Source organism: Lytechinus pictus, chromosome 7, assembly GCF_037042905.1.
Source record: "Lytechinus pictus isolate F3 Inbred chromosome 7, Lp3.0, whole genome shotgun sequence".
Classification (NCBI taxonomy): domain Eukaryota; kingdom Metazoa; phylum Echinodermata; class Echinoidea; order Temnopleuroida; family Toxopneustidae; genus Lytechinus; species Lytechinus pictus.
Window position 1 is genome coordinate 46,884,495 of NC_087251.1, and position 25,347 is coordinate 46,909,841.

Sequence of the window (25,347 nt, forward strand, 5' to 3'; positions counted from 1 at the left end):
TATCACTTGGCAATAAGGAGAAAATTAGAATTTTCATATTTCATATAATAAAATACAAAAATAGTGAGTGGATGATGCCATAGTCTCCTCATTTGCATACCAGCCAGGATGTGCATATAACTGTTTTGTGACATTAAGTGAAACTTTGAAATGTAATAACTTTCTTATTTTACATCCGATTTTGATGAAATTTTCAGTGTTATGTTTGTTGGATTCTTCTCTTTTTATTCAAATCAACTTTATTTTGGGGTGGACTTGTCCTTTAAAGCATCGGACTCATAATCGCAAGGCTGTGAGTTCAAATCCCCACTCTCCCATTGTCTCCACATTGATAAAAAGACCCGAGAGTAATATCTGTCATCTATAAGGTCAGCCGCTATGACTGATTAACCTAGACGTCATATACTCCAGCTTGGCATTCACCAGCAAAAATGCTGTCCTGCCGTGTTCCTACTGGAGTTACTATAAACAGAAACATAAATGAAAGGATGAGATACCAGGTGGATGGATAGATGGAGGAATGTAAAAGTGAAAAGGAAAGATGAATGGATAGATAAACATATAGGTAGGTACTAATAGGTAGATATTTGATTTTTTTTCCTTAAGTTTCTCTCTCTCTCTTTGTTATCAAAAAGCCATAATGTTCTTCGTTAAAATTGATCATATTTGCCCTACCATACTTCTAATTGCCTATGGTTAAAATCACTATTTATTTCCAGGGGGGGGGGGCTTACCAATACAAGCTTTTGCTTTTTAATAAGTCCCTCATTTTCACTTTCATATGTTAACTAATATTTCATTATCAAAATGTGTTTGTAACTGTAACATTTTTATTTACCAATCACTTTTGTATAATATTATTTGTAACTGAAGTGTCTATTATGGCATTTATTCTGCTTTGTATATTATGTAGTATGTGTATGTTTGTTGTCATGTTTATCATCTGATAATGAAATAAATTGAATTGAAAATAAAATGAAAACGAATAATGAATCAATCAATTAATCATTCTTTCAACAATCAAAAGAGTCCTTAAATTACATGCTAACTTAATTAATCAATCTATCAATATACCACTCAATCACTTAATCATTTAATCAATCAATCAATAATAACACAAATGATTTATATAGCAGCTTTTCCATTTTAAATGATCAATCAATCAATCAATAATCAATCAACCAACCAACCATTCTACAGACAATTCCTTATTTATGCCTCTAATCCTTGACATGAAATATCACTAACAAAAAACAACCTTTTCAGTTGGTTTTCAACAATAAAAATACAAGTCTTTAATAGCAAGAAAAATACATAAAAAAGTAAAATATCCTGAGATTTTGGCATTGTCAACAAAAACATGGAAAGCATATGGCATTGCACACTAGCTCTCAACATAATAACCCATATATGTCTGGGGTCATTTCCAGCACCAACACCTCTTTCCAGAGTTGTATCTGGAAAACCTTGTCAGGATCGAGATGCAAAAATAAATATATAATAATAATCCATAAGAGAACCCCCCCCCCCCCTCTGGAAAAGAAGGGTGAAAGGTAATATTCATATTTTGGAAGCACTTTTCCATACATACATCTACCAAACAAAAACAAAAGAGGGGAAGAGTCATCAATATTTTTCCTCTCCCCCCCCCCCCCACAGCTACGTTTATTGCCTCTTTCAAGTTTACTGTCATGACTGATGTAATCACCAAAACCAGCATTCAATACCCAACTTGAAATTTCCAGATGCATTTAAAGTAAAATAATAAATTAAAAAAAGCTAATGGGGCCTTTCATAAATTGGTTACTGGATGTTGATTTTGAGTGAGACAACCTTCTATATTTCATTGCTTTTTTTAAAATATTTTTGTTAAACTTAATTATAAATGAGAGCCGTTCTGATGCACCATAACTTATAAAAAATAATGAGTAACAAAACAATTTTGTTGGTGGCACATACAATTATATCAGCAAGTTAAACTGAGTTATTATAGTAATATGGTGTAGGATGAAACTTAAAGGTCCAAATTTAAAAGAGGTTTTAGTTTTAAACCAGGAGGGAGGCAAAACCATGGAATATGCAGATTTCATGTTTAATTGGTCTTAATTTACCATGTATCTAGTGGCCTTTGCAAAAAAAAAAAAAGAATCATTCATCATTGGCCCTTTCTTAGTATAAAGGCATTATCCATGAAATTGTCAAAGTCCTTGGTTTTGTACCCCTTCTTGGTGTAAACCTTGCCTCCTCCTCCTCCTCCTAGTTTGTGATGACTCGTTATTTTCAATGTGAAGGTTCATTAACTATCATATGCCACATTAAGGCCGTCACCAAAACCATGATTCTATTATACAGTGTTTTTTTTGTCTGAGCTGCCCTGGAAATTTCTACATTTTGAGATGTGATGTTTAACATAGTTTAATATGGCATCACAAAGTCATCTGTTTCCATTTCTCTGAATGCCATTCAACGATTATTTCAATGTCAAATTCTATCTTTTTCAGCATGTTTAGAGTACTAGAGGAAATTCTCATAAAAATATCTTCACACGTTGAACAACTTGAAGGAGGCAGAATGGTACCCTGAGTTAAGTGTATCATAAACATGTAGTCAAGGCCATTACTTCCAAGTCACATTTCCCATTGACTTTATGACTCGGCCAATGCCGGCAAAATTTGGCCTCGAGACTAGCCTTGACTTTATTCCTGCAACATGGCATCACAAAATAATCTTTGTTTCTGGTTCTAATAATACACTTTCAATTCAGTTTTTTCAGCAAGTGGGGAGTACTGGAGGACACCTATTCTCATACAGCAGGATTTGACCACAAGGAAGTTTCATCCTCCAGTTCTTTGGACAACTCGGGTCTAATTTCTTGTATGGCTTTCTGTACCTTCCGCACAAATGGATAATCTGCATAAAGAAAAAGTAAGAAGAAATTTCACTTTACAAATTAGTTCCTGAAGATTGTCTGAAATGAACATGAAAAAATTTGAAACTAAATAGCAATGTTTGATTTTTATCAATGAATTCAAATCAACATTTTTCTGGGGTGGACTTGACTTTTAAGATCAGAGTTTGAATTAGACCGGATTTCAGAATACGGACCACTAAATTTGCAATCTTACTAGATCCATAGAAGATGGCTGCCAGGATTGCCTTCTGTACTGCTATCTCTGGGTGTCTGTTCACCATCTCTGCTACACCATGCCTGTCAAAGTGATAGCTAGTCCACCAAGACTTACGACTGGACCAGCATTTCTTCAGGATAGCTTTGGCAGGCTTGTCTTTACTGTGAATGGCAATTAAAATTAACGATAATGATAAATCATAATTATAGGCATTCATATAACCCTCTTTCTAAAACTGTTCTATTCCGAGGTACACGATAGATAAATAGAAAGAATAAAAGAGTTCGGATGCGTGTCAGTTTTTTGTTTTTACTTACAAATGTATATACCCACCTGCACTACAAGAATATAGCTTTTAAAGATAAATTCCAGTTTTGGGAACGATCTCAAAATGACCTTTTACAGAATTTAATATAATGATCACCAAAGTGTCTGTTTGTATGAATAAAAAATATGTGCCAAAGGATTCTGGAAGAAATTGTGTAATTGCTGAGAAATAAGCAAAATAAGCGCTGATTCGGTCACTTCCGTCGGGTCTTTATTCCAGCAATAATAATACACTGTCCCACGTGTGCCTATCTGTGTTGGCGATCTTCAGTGTGATCGTTTTTTAGCTAGATATTATGATTTCACAAAGTTCAGTTTATGTAACTGTACCAGATCTAGATCCACGATGATATATCAATACTTTACCTTGGTTTTACAGACTTTCTCACGAAATCAGTGTTTTACTGCAACTACGTTCATTTAGCTTTTAATATGAAATAATAATAATAATATGTGAAAAGTTCCAAACATATACACACACATTCGGTGCGTTTATCTTTATCATCTTGAAGCAGCACTGGAAGAAGAAGATGCTAGAGAAGATGAGACTTTAGTTTAGGTGTGAAAGTCTTGAATGACAATATATATATATATATATATATAAAATTTAAAGGGTAATTTATTCCAAAGATTGGACGCTGCGTCAGAGAAAGCGAGCTAATACCAACATAATAATTTGCACAGAGATATGCACACTTTGTAGAACAGGAGAATACAAGACTAAGAAGCATGTATGCTAAAAGACTCGCGAATTGGTTTAGACCACAAATGCTTTCAACTACGTAAAATTGGCTCTGGCCAAGATTGCTTTTGCATGCTTACATAAATACCAAATGATATAACATTTCTTTTAGATAATCATAGAAATTATTATGAGGGATGTTAGATACAGAGATAGGTAGATAGATAAATCATTCTATTTTCAAAAGGTACAAAAACCGTTACAGATAAAATATTTGATTTTCATTGGGGCTGTGTTATGGAGAAATATGAAAACGAAAAGTCACCTCCGCACCTGGCAAATCTAAATAAATAAAACATAGTCATAACTTGTACAAGATAATAAGTAAAATATGTTCATTGATACCTTTCAACAACAGGGAGGATATGCTCAACCAGCGTCTTCCACAGTGCAATGTGATAACGGCAGGTACTATAATCAGCCATGTTGAAGATCAGAGGAAGTACCTCGGCTAACTCTGCCGATTCCGTCTTCTCCAGGAGGTCCACGTACTCAAGTAGGTAATCACTGGCAGGCAAGAGGGTGGCTAACTTCTGTAATGGACACACAGGAGGAATTCATACAGAAGCAAGAAATATTTGAATTAGTATTCAATCATATTTAGTGGTCAGTGTTATAGCTACAGTAGACGACAGTGGTTGGGCCCAAACTGGCACAGAAGATTTCTGACCACCACTCATCATGAAAAACGCTGTTTCCGTCCACCACTAATTTTAAATGAAAAGTGTTCCAAAACTAAACTCCTTGCAAAGAGGAATTGCACTTGCGTTCATTTCCATCTTTAATCTTGTTTAATTTGCATAATCAACATTCTTATATTTAATAAATATTAGTTTATTTTCAAAGATTTGCTGATCACACTTGCCTTCAATAGTGTTTTGAGTTTGTTTGTTTTAGTAGGCTTGTTCCTTTTGATGAACTGGTAGAGATAGACATGAGCATTGGGATTCCCAGGGTTGTTACTTAGATAGTTGTTGAGTATTTGCTCTGCCTTGTTGATACTGCCTTCTTTAATCTCCAACATCTAGGATAAAAAACAAAAAAACAGTTTATATGTGAAAAAATATTCTTTATTACACAATCACAAAACTTAAATGTTTTTTGGTAAGCTAACGCTTGCTAGGCTGCATGCCTCATCAGACCTTCGTCATAGCTGGCGCTGTTGCTGGAGCAGCACAAGAGATAGTTTATACATATGAATGTGATATGCACTATACAAGCATGAAATATTATAATTATTACCATCAATATTATTAGCACACATTTTTAATGAGCTGAAAATTATTCTGCTAAAGATTCTATAGCTGGAAGCACAAAGAGGCCAGATATTTAGGGTGTTTCATCAGAAAATTTATGTTGCATGATAAACTGATGGAACAATAATGTACTTTTTTTGTCATATATTTTGGAGGGGCTCTAGCCCCCCCCCCCCAAAAAAAAATACCCCACTGGTACACTGCCATTCTTCTGAAATAGTCCTTAAACTAATTTTTACTGCAAACTTTTGTCTACTTTCATCCTATTCCCCAAATTTAACGAATAGTCCATAATACTAAAACTTTAATAGTTATACAACTCTACAAGTAATTAAAATCAAATACTAGTTGGGCTACTAGCAGAGATGCCAACTTTTGGAAATCAGAATTAGGGAGGATTTGCAACCGACTCCAAATTATGTGCGCGTAGCGCACATCTCGAGCGCGGAGCGCTCGACCCTTGCGGCCGGGGTCCAGGGCCCGCCTTAGGGCCCTGGAAGCTCTGGGTTTCTAGATGCTCTCTGGTGCAATCTGACCCTTATTTTGGAGCATTTCACATGTTTTTAAAGAAACATTGTTCCCACTTTTTTAACATAAAAAAAAAAATGAGGGGACAATAGAAGAAAAGTACCTGTTAAACAATAATAATAATGAGGAATTATCCTCTTTATTATTGTGCAGGTACTTTTCGTCTATTCTCCCCTCATTTTTTACATATATTTGTAAGCAATATTCCTCTTACCTCACTGGCTAGAACTAGTACTGCTTCCTTCTAGATCTCCAGCAGCTTTGCTGAGTGACAGCTTTGTGGCTTTCTTAGCCCTTCTGATAGTGTCTTTGCTATATTGCCTTTCAAAGCAAGGGGTACTATGTGCAAGCTTTTCAATCAAGAGGGCTTCCAGAGTTCTGACACTCAAGTTTGGGCGAAATTCAGTATGATTTTTTCGCACAACACTGAATGCCCTTTCACATGAGGCATTTGAATGAGGGATGACCAGGATTCCTGTCATCACTTTGGTCAAAGTTGGATAAATCCTGGCACCTGTACAGGGATCCGATAGCTGTGAAATCCTATGCCATTGCTCATCCACTCTCTCTGTCTCAGTAGCAATTGTAGCTATGGAGGAGTCTGCCTGGTAGTGGGCAAATTCACTCTCAAGACTGTCAAATTCACCATCACCCAACATACAGGGGAATTTCTCGATGAAAAACTCCACAGAGTCAAACCTTACTTCTTGGTGCAGCTTAACATCCAACACCTGAGCATGCTTTGATAATTCATCATCCAGAGGCCAGGTTTTGAAGATGTAATCACAGGCTTTCACATAGTATGAGCGAACTGCACTGAAGAATCCTTGGATGTCTGACTCACTCAGAGTTAAGGTAGACTTCTCTAGACTTCTCTGTTCTCTTATGTACAGTTTGGCATTCTGCCCAATCATTAGGTCCTCATCATTCTTGTGATGATCTCTGTCAGAATAAGGTACCTCTAATAGAGCAAATGATGATACTGATGATGGTTTCACAAACCGGATGAAGATATTTTTCAGAAGTCCATTAAGTTCTCTGTGGAGGAGATGGATACAGGGCTCTTCCCTCTGGAGCAGAAGATTCCCCTTCTCAAAAAGTTTGTTAGCGTATCGAAGGAAGAAGCAATAAAGTTTTGTTTGAGGTGACAAGAACATTCTGTTGGCACGTTTTTCTCTAGATTCCTGCAAGGTGTGGGAGGAAGATGCACTTTTTGTTGTGGTACTAGTAGAACACTTAGTGGCAGGAAGATTACACTTGCGTTTACTGCCAGCAGAAGTAGTCAGACTCTCTGTACCAGATCCAATTTTACGCTTAAGGAGAGAGCTTGAGCTGGATGCAGACAAGGAAGGAGTAGGCCTCTGACTTTTTGCTGAGGGTTTTGCTGAGCTTCTATCAAGTGACTTGGCAAAAGCAGAACTTAACTTGGGTCCTCCTTTGCCTTTCGATGGGAGTACAGTTTTTCTTGACTCTGAAGGGCCAGTGATGCTACCAGCTCTCGCCATTGTTGCTCCACTTGTGCTTACTGTAGCTACAGATCCTGCAGTAGATACAGCGGTCTTCTTCTTGCTGGATGTTAGATTTATGGCTTTCGTCGGTTTCATCTTTTTTTGCACTTCTGCTTTGAAGAAGAGGCGAAGGGGCTCCCATTGTTCTATTAACCTGTCTAAGCACTGACCAAGTGACAGCCATCTTGTTGCAGCATGCTTCAGAATCTTGTGTGTCGGGGCATCACAAAGTTCTTGCAGGGCTTTCACTCCTTTGATGCGTTTACTGCTCTTGTCTAAATAGTAGTAGATATCAACAAGAAATTCATCCAATGCAACTGGTAAGGCCTGAGCTGCCTTTTTGGCTGTATTATGTATCATATGGCAAGGGCAGCCCATGATATAGCACTTTGGGTTTTCTTTGTGGATATAAGCAGCAACTCCTTTGTGCTTACCCACCATCACACTAGCATTGTCAGCACAAAAGGAAACACAATTTTTCCATGAAATTTTCCTGTCATTGAATTCTTTATTGAGCAGTTTGTAGATGTTTTCTCCAGTGGAATCTTGTTTGCATGATGGTAAGCTTAGCAAACCTTGTTTCACAATTCCAGCACTGTTGTCAAAGTACGTTATGAGGACAGGGTAAAGTTGAGCCTCACCACCATCATTGCTCCCATCTGTAGCTACACTGAAGGGAGACCCTCTGGCAATATCAGCAATAGATGTAGCAGTAACATTTGATAACTCACCAATTATTGCTGAAGTTTTTGTCCGAGCACAGCCATATTTCGAAGCCACTTTCGAGTCTGGAAACATTTTCCTAAATAGAGGGCCAGCGTGGTCTGAGACAGCAATAGGCAGGTTATGTTCCACTATAAATCCAGTAAAGAAAAGCTCAGCGCGGGTAACGTCTTCCTCCTCGCTGGTCCCTTGCTTGGTGAAATAAGTCAACAGGGTACTAGTGGAGCTCGAAGATCTCGTCTTCGCAATGTCCGTATGCCGTTTGCTCCCTACGTGCTTCCGAATATCATCACGACCTCCGTGCTCAACTGAAATGTCCACGCTGCAAATTGTGCAAAATGCATGGTAAATTCCTCTTTCCGACTTCCGAATACACGGGTACTGGAGACTGTATTCAGTCTTATACTTCTGAGACCATTTCTTGGTCTTCTTTTGTTGATTTTCCGCCATTTCGTGTCAATATCAACCCATCAATACGCCGAAATCACACACCGATATTCCACCGCACGACTCAACAATTACAGTGGCCGCGAGCGCACACGCCTCGCGAAGCTAGCCGGGCCTACCGGCCTGGTGCACAGTGGATTCCCGTTGGGTATATCACATGCACCAGCTTTTCGCTGCTCCTTATTTGTCTACCTTTCACACATAATTTAGAAGCAGCGAACGTAATTGAGTTACTACATGCTACAATTAGCAGACGATACATGAGTTTCCAATCCAATTTGAGCAATGCAAAAAAATCGTAATTTCGGGAGGATAAAGATGGTAATCGTAAGGGCGGGAGTTGGGATGAATTTTCGGGAGCCTCCCGATGAAATCGGGAGGGTTGGCATCTCTGTACTAGGCTTGCTTAGTTGCTTTCATACTAATATGATAATGTGACTCCTAATATACGATTTCTCTAAGACTTATACTACCATATGACAGGGTACTCTCCATTTCAGGAGCCTTACCTCCACTTGCTTTGTGATGAAAATATCCCATACACCTGGATCATTGTTGAATTTACCCAGATTGGTAAGAGCCCTCTTCCGAAGAGTTGCATCTTCAACAACTGCAATTAAGTGTAATATGAAAGATATGAAGTGCTATTATTCAATTTAGTTTGGTTAATGTGCAATGTCAATTCAATTGAATTCAATTTAATATTTATAAAAGGGTTTATGCTATATCACCATGTGATTTATTAAGGTTTTATAAATACGGGGCCAGATGATAAGGTGAATATATGCTCGAGGTGCCAACTGGCAAATTTGTAATGTTAAAAAGTTAATCGGCAATCTTGTACTGAAGGGTTGATGTCACAATTTTTTTTTTTTTTTACATTTCAGCATATTTTGATGTCTTGGCCGAGCATGATGAAAAAACAAAACCCACCCAAATTTGGTGGGGATTTGTCTGTGGGGAGCGCAAGATGAGTCATTTACAATGACTTCAATGGGACCAATTAGGTATTCATATGGACTTTCCTTGGGCCACCATGAACAAATTAATATCAAATTTGGTGTGGGGATGTTTTTCAATATGCTCTATCAAAATCTAATCATGAAAATACTCAAAAAGCATGTAAGGTGAAACAGGGTCCCATCTTACAAAGAGTTGCGACTGATTCAATTAATCTCAACTATATGGAAATCCACCATTGTCGCAATTTTCCTACCAAAAGTTTGCACAAAGTTCATTTGTAAACAAAGAGGAACACATCAAATTGTCAGGACATCAATGAATGTATGAGTATACATCATATCTAGTAAAAGTTTTGAACAAACGTGCATTTAAGATGTTGGTGTTACTGGCTTTCCATAGTTGTGGTTGATCGGATCAATCATAATTCTTTGTAAACCTGTCTTACAAAGAGTTTCGATTGATCCAATCAATTGTAAGTCTATGGAAATCCATCAGTGTCATAATTTTTTCTACAGGAAATTTGCAAAATGTCCTTGGTAAACAAAGGAGATCACACCAAATTGTCAATGAATCAATGAATTTATGAATATACATTCATATCTAGAATTTTTTTTAAAATAAACATGCATTTTTCTGTTGACTTTACTGGCTTTCCATAGTTGTGGTTGATCGGATCAATCGTAACTCTTTGTAAGACGGGGCCCTGATGTCACACCTTGGTACTCAATCGAATGCCCAACTTGATAATTTCATACCTTCATCATCACCTCTCCCCTTTGTTTTCTCATGCCACTGGCAGTATTCAATCAATCCAGCATTTGCTGAGATGAGCTTCTTTCTGATCTGCAAAGAACAAAAAAGTGAGATTGGATATGGATTGTAAATTAAAGGATGCTTGGCTTAAATCTACTTCTAAATCTAAAGAGACTTTATAACAAGAATTAATGCATGAGTAAAAGGTATTTGTAAACTACCATGTTAAGAAACCATCTCACAATGGTTTTATAATAATAAGATAAATTAAGAAAGTGCAGCCAAAGCCAGCCATTATACAGTGCATCCCACAAAAAACGAAACCGAGATTTAGCTATGATTTATCATAACTTAATCATAAAAACAAAAGACAAATGACCTATCAATGTAAAGCTTAGAATCTCCTCTTTCATCTGATATTACTAAGATTATTCCTCATTCACGCATGAGTGAGCAAAAACAATTTGAAGAAAGGATACCAAAAAGTCATTTGGCGGGGGGTATCTGAATTTCAAAAAGAAATTCACATGCCTAAAAAGTTCAATATCTGCTCTTTTATTTGATACCTTAATCACAAAAAATGGTCGAGAAGTAAAAAAGTTATGTTCCCTCGAAACAATGCTTGTATTTCCATAATTTCATTACTTGTAAGTCTTTATAACATGGGCTGCTGACCAATATCCACTTGGCTAATATATGTTTCACAAAGAGTTAAGTGTCACCTAAAGTCATGATTAGTGCTGACGCGCATGATATGTAATGCGCAATCTTATTGATTGATACGCAGTAGTGCACGTCTTCTTAGTATGATCTGACCAATGGGTAGATGCATTTCATATCGCACGCAACTGGATATTTAAGCGCGACTCTAAGTCATACTTAACTTTTTTGTGTCCGTGACCCCCCCCCCCCCACTAGATGGCTGTAAAGACAAACTGTACAAACCTGTGGCTGATTGCTTTCTTTGTTAGCAAATTGTTTAGATGCAGGCCACATTTCTGATAGAGTTGTCAGTGCATCTTTCATCCTATCCTGTCGGAGGAGGAAGAGGGCATGCTCTAACTTCTTCTGGTACGGATTGGCCGTATTGATCTTGCGGACAAATCTGAGAGAACAATTAAATGAAATTTATCATGAGAGAAGATGAATAGGTATAAATCTTTCTGAAGATATAGTCAACCTTCTATAAGTAGACTTCATTGTGTGTCTAAATTTGCTGAATCCAACTGTCTTCACAAGAGTAAGCTGATTTTTTTTTGTTATGAGAGTAAAGGTTTATTTTATATTCAAGTCAAATCAAACATTTTTGCAGGATTCTTACTGATATCTAAATAAGTAATTCATTTACAATTTGTTTCAACATCTAAATTGAAATGAATAAATTCCAGCAAATTTATATCATCATGGGTGATTACTTCACTAACTCATGAGAAAGTTCTCTCTCATGACAATTAAATGATTACTTGATCTACAAGCACCTGGACTACTTCTCAGATAGTCTAGTATGACATGGACTAAACCTATTTGGTCTAGTATCAATTTGGTCTAATTACCATACAGTCTACAGTACTAGAGTACATTGAGTACAATTGCCCTTTAGTCTTATTGCCCAGATGGCCTAATGTCCACTTCTTCTCATTATTTCACTATTTGTCAAATGAAAAAATAAATTCATAATCAATTCATCTAATATATATAGACTAAGTAGTATTGGACCAAGTGGACATTAAATGAGATGAGTTTAGCATAACTGGAAATTAGGCAAAATGGTTAATGGGCTAAATGGCAATTATACCAAATGGTTTGACAGACAAACTGGTATTAGTCCAGGTGGGACGAGACCAAATAGATAGTAAACAAACAAGTGTAGACCAAGTGGCAAGTGGGTGCGTCGTGGTGTAGTGGTTAAGACTCTCGTCTTTCAATCTGAAGGACGTGGGTTTGATTCCAAGCCATGGCGTGTTTTCCTTCAGCAAGAAATTCACCCACATTGTGCTGCAATCAACCCAGGTGAGGTAAATGGGTACTGGCAGGAAGTAATTCCTCAAAAAGCTGTGCGCACCAGAATCGGTAGACTAGCTTAGCCGGGGTAATATAGGAGCGCCTTGAGCACCTAGCAAGGTGGATACGTGCGCTATACAAATCCTATATTATTATTTATTTAATTTACCCATTAAATTACCATACTTTTTGCACTTTTACCTGTAGAGGTCTTCTATTTGTTCAGCGTTGCTATCAGGATGATTTTGAAGAACATGGGCTCCAAACTGTGAAGGACACAATCACACCAAAAAAAAACAGTGTCAAAATCTTTTAATGATGCACGTAACAGGTAATCATAAGGCCGTTTCTATTCATTTTTTTTTCAGTTTCATAACATACAAAGCAATGATATACAGTGGGATGTGACTGGGGAATTTCAATAAAAGCCAATGGCTTGCAAAATAGCAATTCCCCTTGACAAGACATACAAAATAGTGAAAATTGTTACACATTGAATGACTGGTCTATTGATATATGTCACTGCTTTATGGTATAGCGACTAAATGTCATCATAATTCTTAATGCTCTTCGAGAGCTCTTATGTAACATGCCACCAATCGAAAAGGCATTTTAAACATTTTGTAATTTAAACATTGCAATTTCTTCATTCTAGCCAACAAATGTTTTAAAAAATGCATATATCAGTGATTCTGCCACCCCCCCTACACTAATTCTATTCCTCTCTATTTCAATTCAAACTCTCACCCTCTCTTCTTACTTTGCTTTCATCATTTCTCCTTTATCACTTTAAAAGTTTAATCCAGCTTTTGTTTTCTTTCATTCCTTCCCGTTTTTCTCCTTTTTTCTATTGTTTTCTTCCTCTTTCTTTCTTTATTCCTTTCTTTCATTCTTTCTTTCTTTCTCTCAAGTTTTCCCTTCATATTTTAACGACTCAGGCTGTCAACGCAAAAACTCTGATCTATTGTTGGCTCCAGATACGCCAATCAACTTCACTCTGGCTTCTTCTGAATATGGACCCATTGCTTCTTTTAAAGCTATCTACAGGATCTACAGGAAAGAACTTGATAATGTGACGACCTCATCAAGCTCACATTGGCATGATACTGGTTTTCTCGATTCATCTACAAAAGTGAAGTGGCTGTTTATTTATCTATTACCAACACATAAAAAAGAGGCTGATATCAAATACAGACTCCTGCACAATATATTACCGTCGCTAACTACCGGTATACTTCATCATCTTAATACAGACATTTCGTCTTTTTGCGGATGGTGCGGAGAACCAGGAACCATTCAACATGTCTTTATTTAGTGTAAAGGAATCCAACCCCCTCTTAATCTTCTTCACAGACTTTTGAACAATCTCCTCCCCTCTCTTAAACTTAATTTTGACTTATACTGGGCTCTCATTCCGCATGCCAGAGGACGTGACAGAAAGGTTATCGGCCTTGCAAATTTTGTTATCATCAGTCTAAAAAGTACCATTTATTGTATGCATCGCACCTCAACTTTCACTGATCCACTAATTGCTTGGCTACATCGTCTAAAAAACAGAATTCTGTATGAATGTTCTTATTACAAATTATGCTCCAATATCAATGCCTTCTTACGGAAATGGTGCATGAATGAATTACTTTTTACCATTAGCGAGGGCAGTATTGCATTGCTTTAAATATAACATTTGGTTTTACTTCTGTGTTTATAATCAACAGTTGAAAAACTGTACTACCTGATTTCCTTTGAATACTCATGTCAAATTATTCTTTTATTGTATACTTGACTTTTGTGATTATAATTTGTAAATAAAGTTTTCATTTGGAAAGTAAAAAGTCTTTCTTTCTTTCTTCCTTCCTTCATTTTTTTCCTTCTTCTAAACCTGCATTTGCAAATTATATCTTCAAATGTCATTTTTATTTGTTATTTGTTGAATAGTATTTTAATGTTAGTGTTCTTTTTTAGCACCAGCTGATGGGGATAGTCTTTTAACAGAAAATTGATTTCTTTTGATAATTGATAATCCCCAGGCATTAGCTTGTGTTCTTTCCTTTTTTTGAGTGAGTGTTTTTTTTATATTTTTTTTTTTACTTTGATAAATATTGTATGTTGGATAATGTATGATGATTATTTTCAATGTAATGAATTTAAATATTGTTACGAGTAAAATGTGTACCTGGAAATGAAATAAAAAATAAAATATAGCAATACCGTAGTAATTAAATGAAAGATAACTCACCTTCCAGAGACATTCAATATCAGGTCTTTGGTAGGTACATAGGGCACACAGGATCTTGATAGAATCCTCCCATTTCTCTTGCAGAATACACTCTTTCAACATGCTTGACATTGCAGTAAAGCTTGAGCCTTCGTAAACTTCACTGTAGAGCTCGCCTTGGATGAAAAACAAAGTTAAGAACAAATATATCACATGATTTCAGGGGAAGTTCTGATTCTGCAAGTTAAACTGTCTTGACTGAAACATATATCTTTGAATACATTTAATAATACCACCTGTATTCTCAAATACAAATATATAGAAAATTTCTCAATGACTTGTCCTCTGTTTGTAGTTTGAACTGTAGTTTGAACTGAAAACAATGTTTCAAACTATCAATCTTAGAACTTTTCAAACCTAAATTATGTGATAATTCATAGACAATTGCTGAAAAACTATTAAATAAACACACATTTAAATGAAATATTGGTAGTGATTTGGGAAGAATTCTTCAAATTTCTATATGGGATAAGTAATACCAATAAATTAAGTGAATAAAGAGCTGCATTATGTTCATTAAAAACGTCGCACATGATCACAAAGGGGGGGGGGGCTTTCACTCTAATTTCTTAACATGTTCCTAATTCAACATCTTAAAATGAGACAGAGAGACTTAACAAGGTTTATAGTATACCAGCTAATACCAGATTTTAGTGTTTTGAATGGTAAATCTACCCATCTAGAATTGATATAAACTGAATATAAAACAGGAGGCCCTAGGCTTAGACTGAAATTTTGAGTCTGTTTCTGGTGTTTTGCTGAGACTTTGTCTGGCTCCACTAAACACTGCCATCTAAATGGAGATCCCCATGTGTATGAGAGAAAAAAAGGGGTGTGCTTATAAACTCCTCAAAACAGACATATCTTTATGTCTAGTTAGGCCTCTACTTAAAAGTAGAAGGCTGTTTATACTAACAAGGATAATATCATTGGCCCAAAGAATACAAATTCTAGCCTGGCAATAAACATGTTTACATTTCTCTAGGAACAGATAAGATCCTTTATAAATGCAGTACCTGAGAAGTGAGAACTCGTTTGGTATGAGAGTCCCTTGACTGGTTTATGGATATGAAAAGTTAGATCATTAACATACCTCTGATATAATTAGAAATATGTGTGTGCTGGAACAGAAATGCGTCCTCTAATGCTCTCTTTTCCTCCAAAGTTTGCTGCGGTGATCTGACCTCTTTGCTTCTCTTAGACCGTTCTGGATACACTTCTGTAGACACTTTCCTCTTCTTGGCTTTCTTGTCTTTTGCAAGGTCAGAAGCACTGCTGTTGCTTTCTTTCAAATCCTTTCCCTTTGTATTCAATGGATCCTGCTGTTCACTTCCAGGTTTTTGTTTATTTTCTTGGGGACTATCCCGTGAGAATATGCTGCTGCTATTGCTATTATGTTCTCTGTGTTTCTTCTTTTTCTTTTTCTTAAAAGCTTTCTGTTCTAGTACAGGGTCTGTTGCAGGTTTACTTTTGCTCTGACCATCCTCCTGCGTCCTTTTCTTTGGAACTTTCTTTTTCAGTCCTGATATTGAGGCAGAACTTTCACCTTCAATACATTTTCTGGTCTCACTAATCTCCTTGGTTTCTTTTTCTTTAACACAGTTCCCCTTCCCAATACCTCTTCTTTTCTTCTGCTTCGGAGATATAAAATCTAACAAACTTTGCTGTCTTCCATTATCTGTTTGGTCATTTCTCTTCTTTTTCTTTGATTTACTCTTTTCAACTGGAGACACAAAATCTAACAAGCTGCTCTGACTCCCTTTAACCATTTCTTTGTTATTCTCGGCATTTCCCTTATTTTTACTACTAGTATTTGTTATGTTTATCATGCCTTGTTTTTCACTTATTTTCTTCTTTTTCTTATGACCATTCTGTTTACTTTTAGTCAGGTCGCTGTTCCCATTGCGATCCGCTGGTTTGTCTCTCTGCTTCTTCCTAACAGAATTCTGTGACTTCATCTTTGAGCTCTAGATGTCCATTCCCTTTTAGTTCTTCTTCCGTCTTTACTAACCTCACTGCACGATTCCTATAGAATTATCTGACACACTATTCTTCTTGTTTGCTTTTTCATTCTTCTCCTTGGTTCTTTTCTCTCTCAAATCAGCCAGCAGATATATTGCAAAGATGAATGAGCTTTTCCAATGCTTTTTTTTTCTCTCCCTTAGGAGGTATGTCCATCACAGAGCTCTCAAGATTTTCATTATTTAAGTCATTAGTAGCTGTCAACTTCAATATATCTTGACCTTGGATGTTGACCAGACAAGAAAAGACTTTCCATCTTTCATCTTTTTGAAGTGGTGAAGCCTCCGTCTGTAAAGTATAGCAAAAAGAAAGAAATTAATCAAACATTGGATCTGTTTTGATATAGTTATTTTATTAATGAATACTTTATCAGATATATCTATAATCTGATATTGGGGTGATCTTGGAAAAAATTTGCACATATATTTTTGGAAATGTTAGGTTAGGTACATTAAACCAAGTTTATTGCGACTTGAGAGACTGATAAACTTTAAGAAAATAATGTGTGTGATAAATGAGAGTGTTCATGAATCACGAGTCTATCCACTACCATACCTTCCACACTTTGGGAGTTGAGCGCTCCCTATCCCCCCCCCCCCCACCCAGATGCAGTTGAGACTGCGGCTGGTACTTCTTGTCAGTCAAGGCTGCTGGAGAAAACCTTCCCTCATACGTGACTCGGCCCAAGGCCAAGCCAAGGCCAGGGCCTGGCAAATTGTGGTCTCTTGACTCAAGGACAACCTCGACTGCATCGCTGTCACCCACCCCCCCCCCTTTCCGGGATTTGCAAAAATAGACCCTAATAAAAAGATATAGATTTAGGAAATTAGGTAAATTAGGAAGAGCCTACGTCTGAAAAGATCATAAGACCATTATAACATATGCAATTTTTCTCAACACGTATCTGATAGAGATATCCTGAATAGCTGTATCTGTGATAGGGGCCTAACGTTACTTTCAGTCTTTAAAATTACAGAGATATAGTATAGCATACTATCCTCGTACTAGTGTGAGTGATTCCCGACCGGCTTTTTGAGTCAGACTATTTATTATTAAAGGGATGGTCCGGGCTGAAAATATTTATATCTAAATTAAACATAGTAAAATTCAAAGAGCAAAATGCTGAATAATAATAAAATGCGGATAATGAAGTTATTGAATTTTAAAGTTTATAAATATTTTGCACCAGTTATATGCACATCGTCATGAATATTCATTAGGTGGACTGATGATGTCACATCCCCAACATCCCCACTTTCTTTTTTCTTATGTTATCACATGAAATCATAAATGTTTCCTCTTTTCATACATGTGTAAATGATGTGTCTCCGTTATGATGAAATAAGTTGCAGCAATAAATAACTAATGCACTTAATCAGTTGTCAATCCAATTGTTTTAGTTCTTGGTAGAAAAATTTTGAATAAATCTAATTTCATATAGGGGATATGACATCATCAGCCCACCTAATGAATATTCATAACGACATGCCTAGAACTGTTTCACCAGAATAATGCAAATCTTTAAAATTCAATAACTTTATTTGTTACCCGATTTCGATTAAATTTTCAGCATTTTGCTCTGTGAATTTTACTTTATTTATTGAGATAGAAATATCTCCAGCCTGGACCAACCCTTTTAATAGTCTGACTCTTTAATAGTATTAAAGAGTTTCTGGCTAAGTTAGACCAAAAGCTTCGGTCTCTGTTTTGGTTGTTCCGCTGAACTCTGTTGGCTCCACTCACCAAAAACAAATTTAAAATGTTATAAAAAAAATTCCTCGAAACAGACGGCTGCCAGCTGTCTATAGCATTGTGTGTTAGCGTGCCTCACCACTGTATTCAGTGCAGGTGTGAATACAGTTGGAAAAACACTCAAACACGCAAATGTTGGTCCCGTGTAGGCCTATAAGAGAGGTACAACCTATGCACATTAAAACCAATACCCTATTCGTCAAAGAGTAGGGTGTTCATCCAGTGTGGTGCACCTGCCGTTCCCGGCAAAATCCAGGTCAAGTACCCGATGTGTTTATGCTCAACCCGGGGGGGGGGAGCACTCAGTATATAATGTAGTCCACGTCCTGGACGATTTTTATTGATTGGGCAATCCAAAGGGGCAAACCCTATCCGACCGTACCGATACCCCCGCGCGCACACATAACCAACACAAACACGCCCTCCACTGATTGACCCCCAGTGATTCGCCTAACCCAGTGATTCACCTAACCCACTGATTCACTTTCCCCGAAAAAAATGTTGGTTCATGTGACTATTCAGGGGGTGTGTGTATGCGTGTTCTGGGGATGTAGTGTGTTATGTGTTTGGTAATAACAGTCCAGGAGGTGGACTATATATAATGCGATATGGGTATGTGCCGCGGAGGGGGCCCCCATTTTTACACTCAAATCTCCGTTCCAAGGCGTATTTTTACACTCAAATTTCCGTTCCAAGGCGTATTTTTACACTCAAATAATTTCCGTTCCAAGGCATAGCATTTTTATCTTATTGAGAAAAAGAACAATGAATTAAAGGAAGCCGCTCCAAAAAATAGCATATTTTTTGTTACGCCGTTCCGGCCGCATTGATCCGCTACAATGAGCTGCAATTTTGGTGAAAAGAGGCCGCAGAGCGCAGTTCGACCATCGCCTCTACTAGCTCTGCACGAGCGCACCCGGCGCCCCTGCCGCGCCACCAGGCTAGCTGCATGCATGTATGCCCGTTCCATAGCCATAGGGATGCATACGCACTCACACACGCACACACAGGCGACCCGTTCCAACAGAAGGACCCCCGTTTTCACAAACATTTGTAGTTCCGAAGCCCGTTCTGAGGATCCTCCTTTTTACAATAAGCCCGCTTCAGAGCCCCCGTTTTTTGTCTCGCCCGCGGCACATACCTACCACTTTTTTGGTCAAATACCCCCCCCCCCCCCGGCCCCGAGACGTGCTCAACGGAAGAAGAGGGCCCTGCAATCTGCGTCGTACATCTTAGTCTTAGACTCTCGAGTCTAAATCAACTAGGCCTACCCGGTACGGTACCTACACTACAGGACAAAGCCACTCACACTCGTTCGTAGGATGAGTGACTAATACGAGGTTCGTATATATGCACTGACATGGTTGGTAACATTAATTTCTAATGGTAATTAAATTTGATTCATGGAAATGGAATTGAGTTGAGAATCTTTCTGTTTCCTTTTGCGGGCAACATTCATTCACACCCAACACAAATATCAACATGTGGGAACATGTTGTATGTAATATTTATCGACAAGCTGCATGCGCCTGCCGTCGTCCGCACTTTTGAAGGTAAAATTAGGCTGTAAACGATCAAAGATTTTTTTAAAAGGTAGAAATCTTCTGAAATTTTGAGTAATTTATTAATTCTAAATATCTTACTTCTTTCCTCTGCTAGCTTACTTTCTTATTCCTGACCTAGTTTAGTTCAGTTCCCTTTCTTTCTTGCAGAACCGCAGCACCACAGTCACAGGAACACCTTACCGGTACCTCTCTAAAGCCGACCCGGTGGGCCGGGGATCGGACGGCGCGGCCGATGCGCTGCGCACCGGTCGCTGTCGGCCAGCTCGGCTCACAATTCTGTCATTCTTAAATCATTTTCCAAAGTACTGCCCTTCTCATTCTGCTTCTGTAGACTACTTCTGTAGACTGTGCTTCTGTAGACTGCTTCTGTAGACTGTGCACAGTCTACAGAAGCAGAATGAGAAGGGCAGTACTTTGGAAAATGATTTAAGAAGAATGACAGTCAGACAGAATTCTCTACTCCATTGCATCGCCATCGTGAAATCGGTCACCATATTATGACCGGAGATGGAGTTAGGATGGGGGGTCAGGTGTCCGGTCACTTCATATTTTTGACGCCTTCTATTTTGTAGTTTGGATTAAATTACACTTACCCAGGAAGCTCCGGCCCGCGAAGCGAAGCGGGCCGGAGCTCCCTGCATCAGTGCATGCCCTGGGTTAGATTACACTAGAAATATGAGTTCAATAGTTGTAATCATCTTCTAATCTATTTTGTTCTCTATATAATATTTCCTAACATTTTGTACTAAAAGTTGATGAAACTTTGCTTGTAAATTTTTCCAAATGACTTTCTAAAATTGATCGTCCGGACACACAAAAACTAGGTATACCCAATATATGGATGTGGAAAAGTGCAGTCTGAATCACCGTTTTTTCACTGTGGTTCCTTCTTGCACAAAATTGAACAAAGTAAAAAGTCTGTCAGTCGGTGGTGACTGACATCCAACTTTCAGAAGTTCCGCAAATTTCACGATAGGCCTAGGCTAAGGCAACATTCATATGATATGACTGGCAATGTTAATTTATTGCGAAATATGTCACCAGTGCTGTCACTGCTGTGCAGTCTGACATTGATTCGCTGCCATTTATTAGGTGGGTTATTTTAAACGAAACTTTAAAATGTCATAACTTTCTTATTTTTCTCCTTTTATTCAAACCAACTTCTTGTCGGTGTGGACTTGTCCTTTACAATCATAACTACCAAATGAATATTAAAAAATCAATTAAAATCATAACTACCAAATAAATGGCAAGATCCTAGTCTCAAAATACTTATAGATGCTTCTGAACAAACGCAGGCTTAAACAGCTATATTCAGTTCCAAATTCTCTCTCCTCTGTAGGTTGGCTGGATCATGAACAGATTTCTTATGTTTCTTAGTGACTGATCTTGGGACATACAAATATTATTGTGACCGACAAATTTCATGCCGTTGATGAGTGTGCATTGCATTTTGCTTTAAAAAAGGAAAGGGTGAAAAATGAAAAAAAAAAAAAAAATTCTCACTGTAACCCGACCGACCCTATTCTAATCTGCCAATTTATTTTGTTATTCAAATTTTACCATGTCCCTCACCCCCCCCCCCAAAAAAAAAATATATGGAAGTGTCTACAGACTCTACTTTTCTGTAATTTTTTTTCTTCTGGGGAATTGTGCAGTTGAACATTGTCCATATGATATGGCAGTTTATAATCACTCGCGTCGCGTTCTGGTTCGTAATCACTCGCGTTTTGAATTTTTGGCGATTTTTTTTTATTTCGGTGCGATTTTTTTTTAACGATGTCTTCAATGGGACAGACATGCAGGGAAATTTGAGTTTCGTTTTAAGCCGGCAATTAAGTGCCTTAAAATAAAATGTACTCGACTACTGTTCTAAGTACCAAGAATAGATAACAAGCTTGATCTGCCCCAGACAGCTGGCAGCAGTCTGTTTCGAGGAGTTTTTTTCAAACATTTTTTTTTTTTTTTAAATTTCTCTGTATTTGGTGAGTGGAGCCAACGGCGTTCAGCGGAACAACCAACATAATAATTAATAGACACTAAGACCGAAGCTTTTGGTCAATATCAACGAACGTAGAGGGCAGCAACACACAAGCGTGTTGCTCTAAGGAAGGTCAACTCCGCTCGAATTTTGTGACCACTCTAAAAAATTAAAAAAAACTCATATCACACACACACACAATTATGTGTATAAAGGAACAATTTTGTTGGTCCCTCGGACTTCTTTGTAACCAGAGTGCACTTTACTCCCCCTCCTACTTCTCTTTCTTCTCAGTCTTCTTTTTATTCCCATTATTATGTCATCTTATTCTTCTCCCTGTTCTTCTACTTCTCAATTTCTTCCCTTTCTCCTTATTGTTCATCTCCCTTCTCACTTCTTCCTTTTCTCTTCTCAGTCTTCCCCTTATTTTATTTTCTCTTTCTCTTCTTCTACATCCTCCCCTCAATTTTCTCTTTTTAGATTCATTTTTACCCCCTTATGTCCTCCATCTTCTTTTTTCTTCTTCTACTTCTCCTCCTCCTTCCTTCTTGCTTTTCTTCTTCAGCACTTTTTTCCTCCCTGATTTTTACGTTAGTGTAGAATAATTCACAAAGAAAGGGAGAAGCAAATAAATAGTGATATTATGAAATTGTAGCACCTCACTATGCTTTATAAAGAATACCACAGACTTCAGGAAAATCCTCCAAAGGCAAAGCTAAATCGAGAGTAGCCTTTCCTCCTTTTTTCCTTGCTTCTTTCTTTCTGTCTGTCTTTTTTTTTCTTTCTCTTTTCTCCCTCTTTCCCTTCCTTTCTCCCCCCCCCCCTCTCTCTTTTTTTAGGGGGAGCCCCCGCTTCCGCCGCCTATGGCTCTAAGATTTAAGATGTGGAATGTGATTATGTTAAAACAGTAGTCAAAATTTGCTTGTTATCTTAAAACTGGTCGAGAACGTTTTATTTAAGGCACTTACCAGCTTAAAATAAAACGAAACTCGAATTTCAATATTATTTTATTTTTCCAGTACGTTTGTCCCATTGAAGACACCGTTAGAAAAAAAATCGCACCGAAAAAAAAAAAATCGCCAAAAATCAAAAACGCGTGTGATTACCAACCCGACGCGAGTGATTACGAACGCGAGTGAATATAATAAGCCTATGATATTGTTGAACATATCGTGAGCAGAGTTTGCTCAATTTCGACCCCCCCCCCCCCCCAAAAAAAAAAAAAACTGATTGACCTTCCCATTTTTTTGTCCTCTGCTACAGGAAACAGGTTTTTTTTAGGCCTAGGGTGTTTGAACTATTTGGTCAGGAGTTTCATCCTGGTATAACAAATAGAGGACTTTGTGAAATAAATTGATAGCGCATTAGCAGACGATGTCATTACCATATCTCAAATTTACTCTTCGACTATGAGTGTAAAAAAAATGGGTCCTTGTTCCAATAAATTGTCATGAATTTGGACTGTTACTGTTGTATATTGGTTCATTATTGAAACATTTGTAATTTCTCATTTCATTTTAAGGTTGCAACAAATACCAAATTTAATTCTTCTGCGTCCTATGCACGTTTGAACATGGCTGAAGCAGGACCTTCCAGCTCTAACGATGCATCAAGCAGCGGCATCCAAAGTCCAGAACAGAGGCTAGAAAGGGCTTCAGATTACAAGAACACTGGCAACGAATGCTACAAGAACAAGGATTACAAAGGTGCCATTGGGAAGTACCACAGAGCCCTCATGTGTATCAAGGACTTAGACATGGGTGCAACAAGAAGAAACATGAGTGCTGCTCTTGGTCTAGCAAGGCCAGGACCAGGTCAGGATCAAGCAGCATCTAGCCTTAATCAAGCAACCATACCTCAGCATATGTTGGACCAGGCAGCTGAATTTGAATTGAGCTGTTTGAACAATTTAGCAGGTAATGACAGGAATTCTCTTTATTACCTAAAGAGGTTGTTTTGTATATTTCTGTGATTAAAGACACCTATATTTTTGTTGTCGTTGTTCTGTAGAAATGGCTAAAGAGTTATGCATGAAGACTTTACAGTTTCCATTATTAGAATTTAGAGACACACATGATGAAATATGAATATCTGATATAAACTGTCATTCCTTTCTTTTAATTCAAACTAATTTCCCCCCATGGATTCATTCTCTTTTAATATGTTACATTCTCATCTTATTTTCTCTTTGTCAACTTATCTTTCTTATTACCTATAGCGTGTCTACTTCAACTACCAGCTCCTGATTACAGCAAAGTAGAATATTACTGCAATCAAGTCCTTGATAGATCTGGCAGGAATGTGAAAGCACTGTACAGGAGAGGAGTAGCACGGTACCATCTACATGACTACGAGGGTGCGCATGAAAGTCTTTCAAAAGCAAACAGAATTTCACCCGGTATGTTGAAATGTTTATTTATCTATTTATTCACTGATCAGTACAGATATTTGGTAAAATTATGATAAATGTGGGATTTAGCGCCCCCTTTCCTAGCCTCTCGTTTTGCCTACTCTGAACTTTGAACATAGGGCATGAGCGAAAGACTTTCAAAAGCAAAGATAATTTCACCTGGTAGTGGGAGGTTGAAATATTATTTGGTTTACTGATATAGATTATTTCTGGTAAAGTTTTGGAAAATCATATACCCCCAGCCTTAGTCTCTCGTGTTGTATTGGGATTAATGTTACTTACTTTATTGGCACTTATTTTTACTGAGGTGTCCTCAGGCCTTGTATTTTAATATTTCAAGGGCAAGGCCATTTTTTTCAAATGGGCACTTTTAATAATATTACACTATAAAAAGAAAAAAAGAAAAAGGGCACAAAATTAGGGCACTTCAATATATAATGCGTGGTGGGTATGTGCCACGGAGGGGTCCCCCATTTCTACAGTCATATTTCCATTCCGAGGCATAGAATTTTTATCTTATTGAGAAAAAGAACAAAAAAAGCCGCTCCAAATCATAGCATTTTCTTCTTATCGAGAAAAAAGAAATCCGCTACAAAGCTTCGCATATTTTTCGTTACGCCTTTCCGGCCGCATTGATCCGCTACAATGAGCTGCAATTTTGGTGAAAAGCGGCCACAGAGCCCTGTTCGACCATCGCCTCAGCGCGAGCGCACCCGGCGCCCGTGCCGCCAGGGTAGCTGCATGCACGTATGCCCGTTCCATAGGGATGCATACGCACATGCAGGCGACCGTTCCGTTATCACAAACATTTGTAGTTCCGAAGCCCGTTCCGAGGACCCTCCTTTTTACAATAAGCCCGCTTCAGAGCCCCCGTATTTTGTCTCGCCCGCGGCACATACCTACCACTTTTTTGGTCAAGTAGTAAGGTAATAATAAGTTTTCAGAGTGCATAGAGACTTTCTTCCA

The 25,347-nt window shown here is 37.7% G+C and overlaps 2 protein-coding genes across 7 annotated transcripts; one reads left to right on the forward strand and one right to left on the reverse strand.

Annotated features, from left to right (window-relative positions):
- Positions 1-1,270: 1,270 nt before the first annotated feature.
- On the reverse strand, positions 1,271-20,489 carry LOC129264311 (TATA box-binding protein-associated factor RNA polymerase I subunit A-like). 4 transcript variants are annotated; one of them, XM_064102923.1, is made up of 12 exons: positions 20,439-20,489; positions 20,090-20,274; positions 15,745-16,961; positions 14,613-14,767; positions 12,578-12,642; positions 11,321-11,480; positions 10,378-10,465; positions 9,169-9,269; positions 5,063-5,221; positions 4,543-4,730; positions 3,126-3,289; positions 1,271-2,910 (listed from the first exon to the last, which is right to left on the reverse strand). In XM_064102923.1, exons 3-12 carry the CDS (start codon positions 16,607-16,609, stop codon positions 2,804-2,806), a joined length of 2,052 nt encoding a protein of 683 aa, XP_063958993.1. In that variant the 5' UTR covers positions 16,610-16,961; positions 20,090-20,274; positions 20,439-20,489; the 3' UTR covers positions 1,271-2,803. The 4 variants fall into 4 exon arrangements, with proteins under 4 accessions (XP_063958993.1, XP_063958992.1, XP_063958994.1 ...); XM_064102922.1 differs by having other exon boundaries at positions 20,069-20,274; XM_064102924.1 differs by having other exon boundaries at positions 20,404-20,475.
- On the forward strand, positions 19,920-24,769 carry LOC135154809 (tetratricopeptide repeat protein 9C-like). Of its 3 annotated transcripts, none has more exons than XM_064102926.1 (3): positions 19,920-20,018; positions 23,494-23,887; positions 24,190-24,769. In XM_064102926.1, the coding sequence occupies exons 2-3, from the start codon at positions 23,545-23,547 to the stop codon at positions 24,432-24,434; spliced, it is 588 nt and encodes a 195-aa protein (XP_063958996.1). In that variant the 5' UTR covers positions 19,920-20,018; positions 23,494-23,544; the 3' UTR covers positions 24,435-24,769. The 3 variants fall into 3 exon arrangements, with proteins under 3 accessions (XP_063958996.1, XP_063958995.1, XP_063958997.1); XM_064102925.1 differs by having other exon boundaries at positions 19,920-19,978; XM_064102927.1 differs by lacking the exon at positions 19,920-20,018 and adding an exon at positions 20,245-20,292.
- Positions 24,770-25,347: the final 578 nt, after the last annotated feature.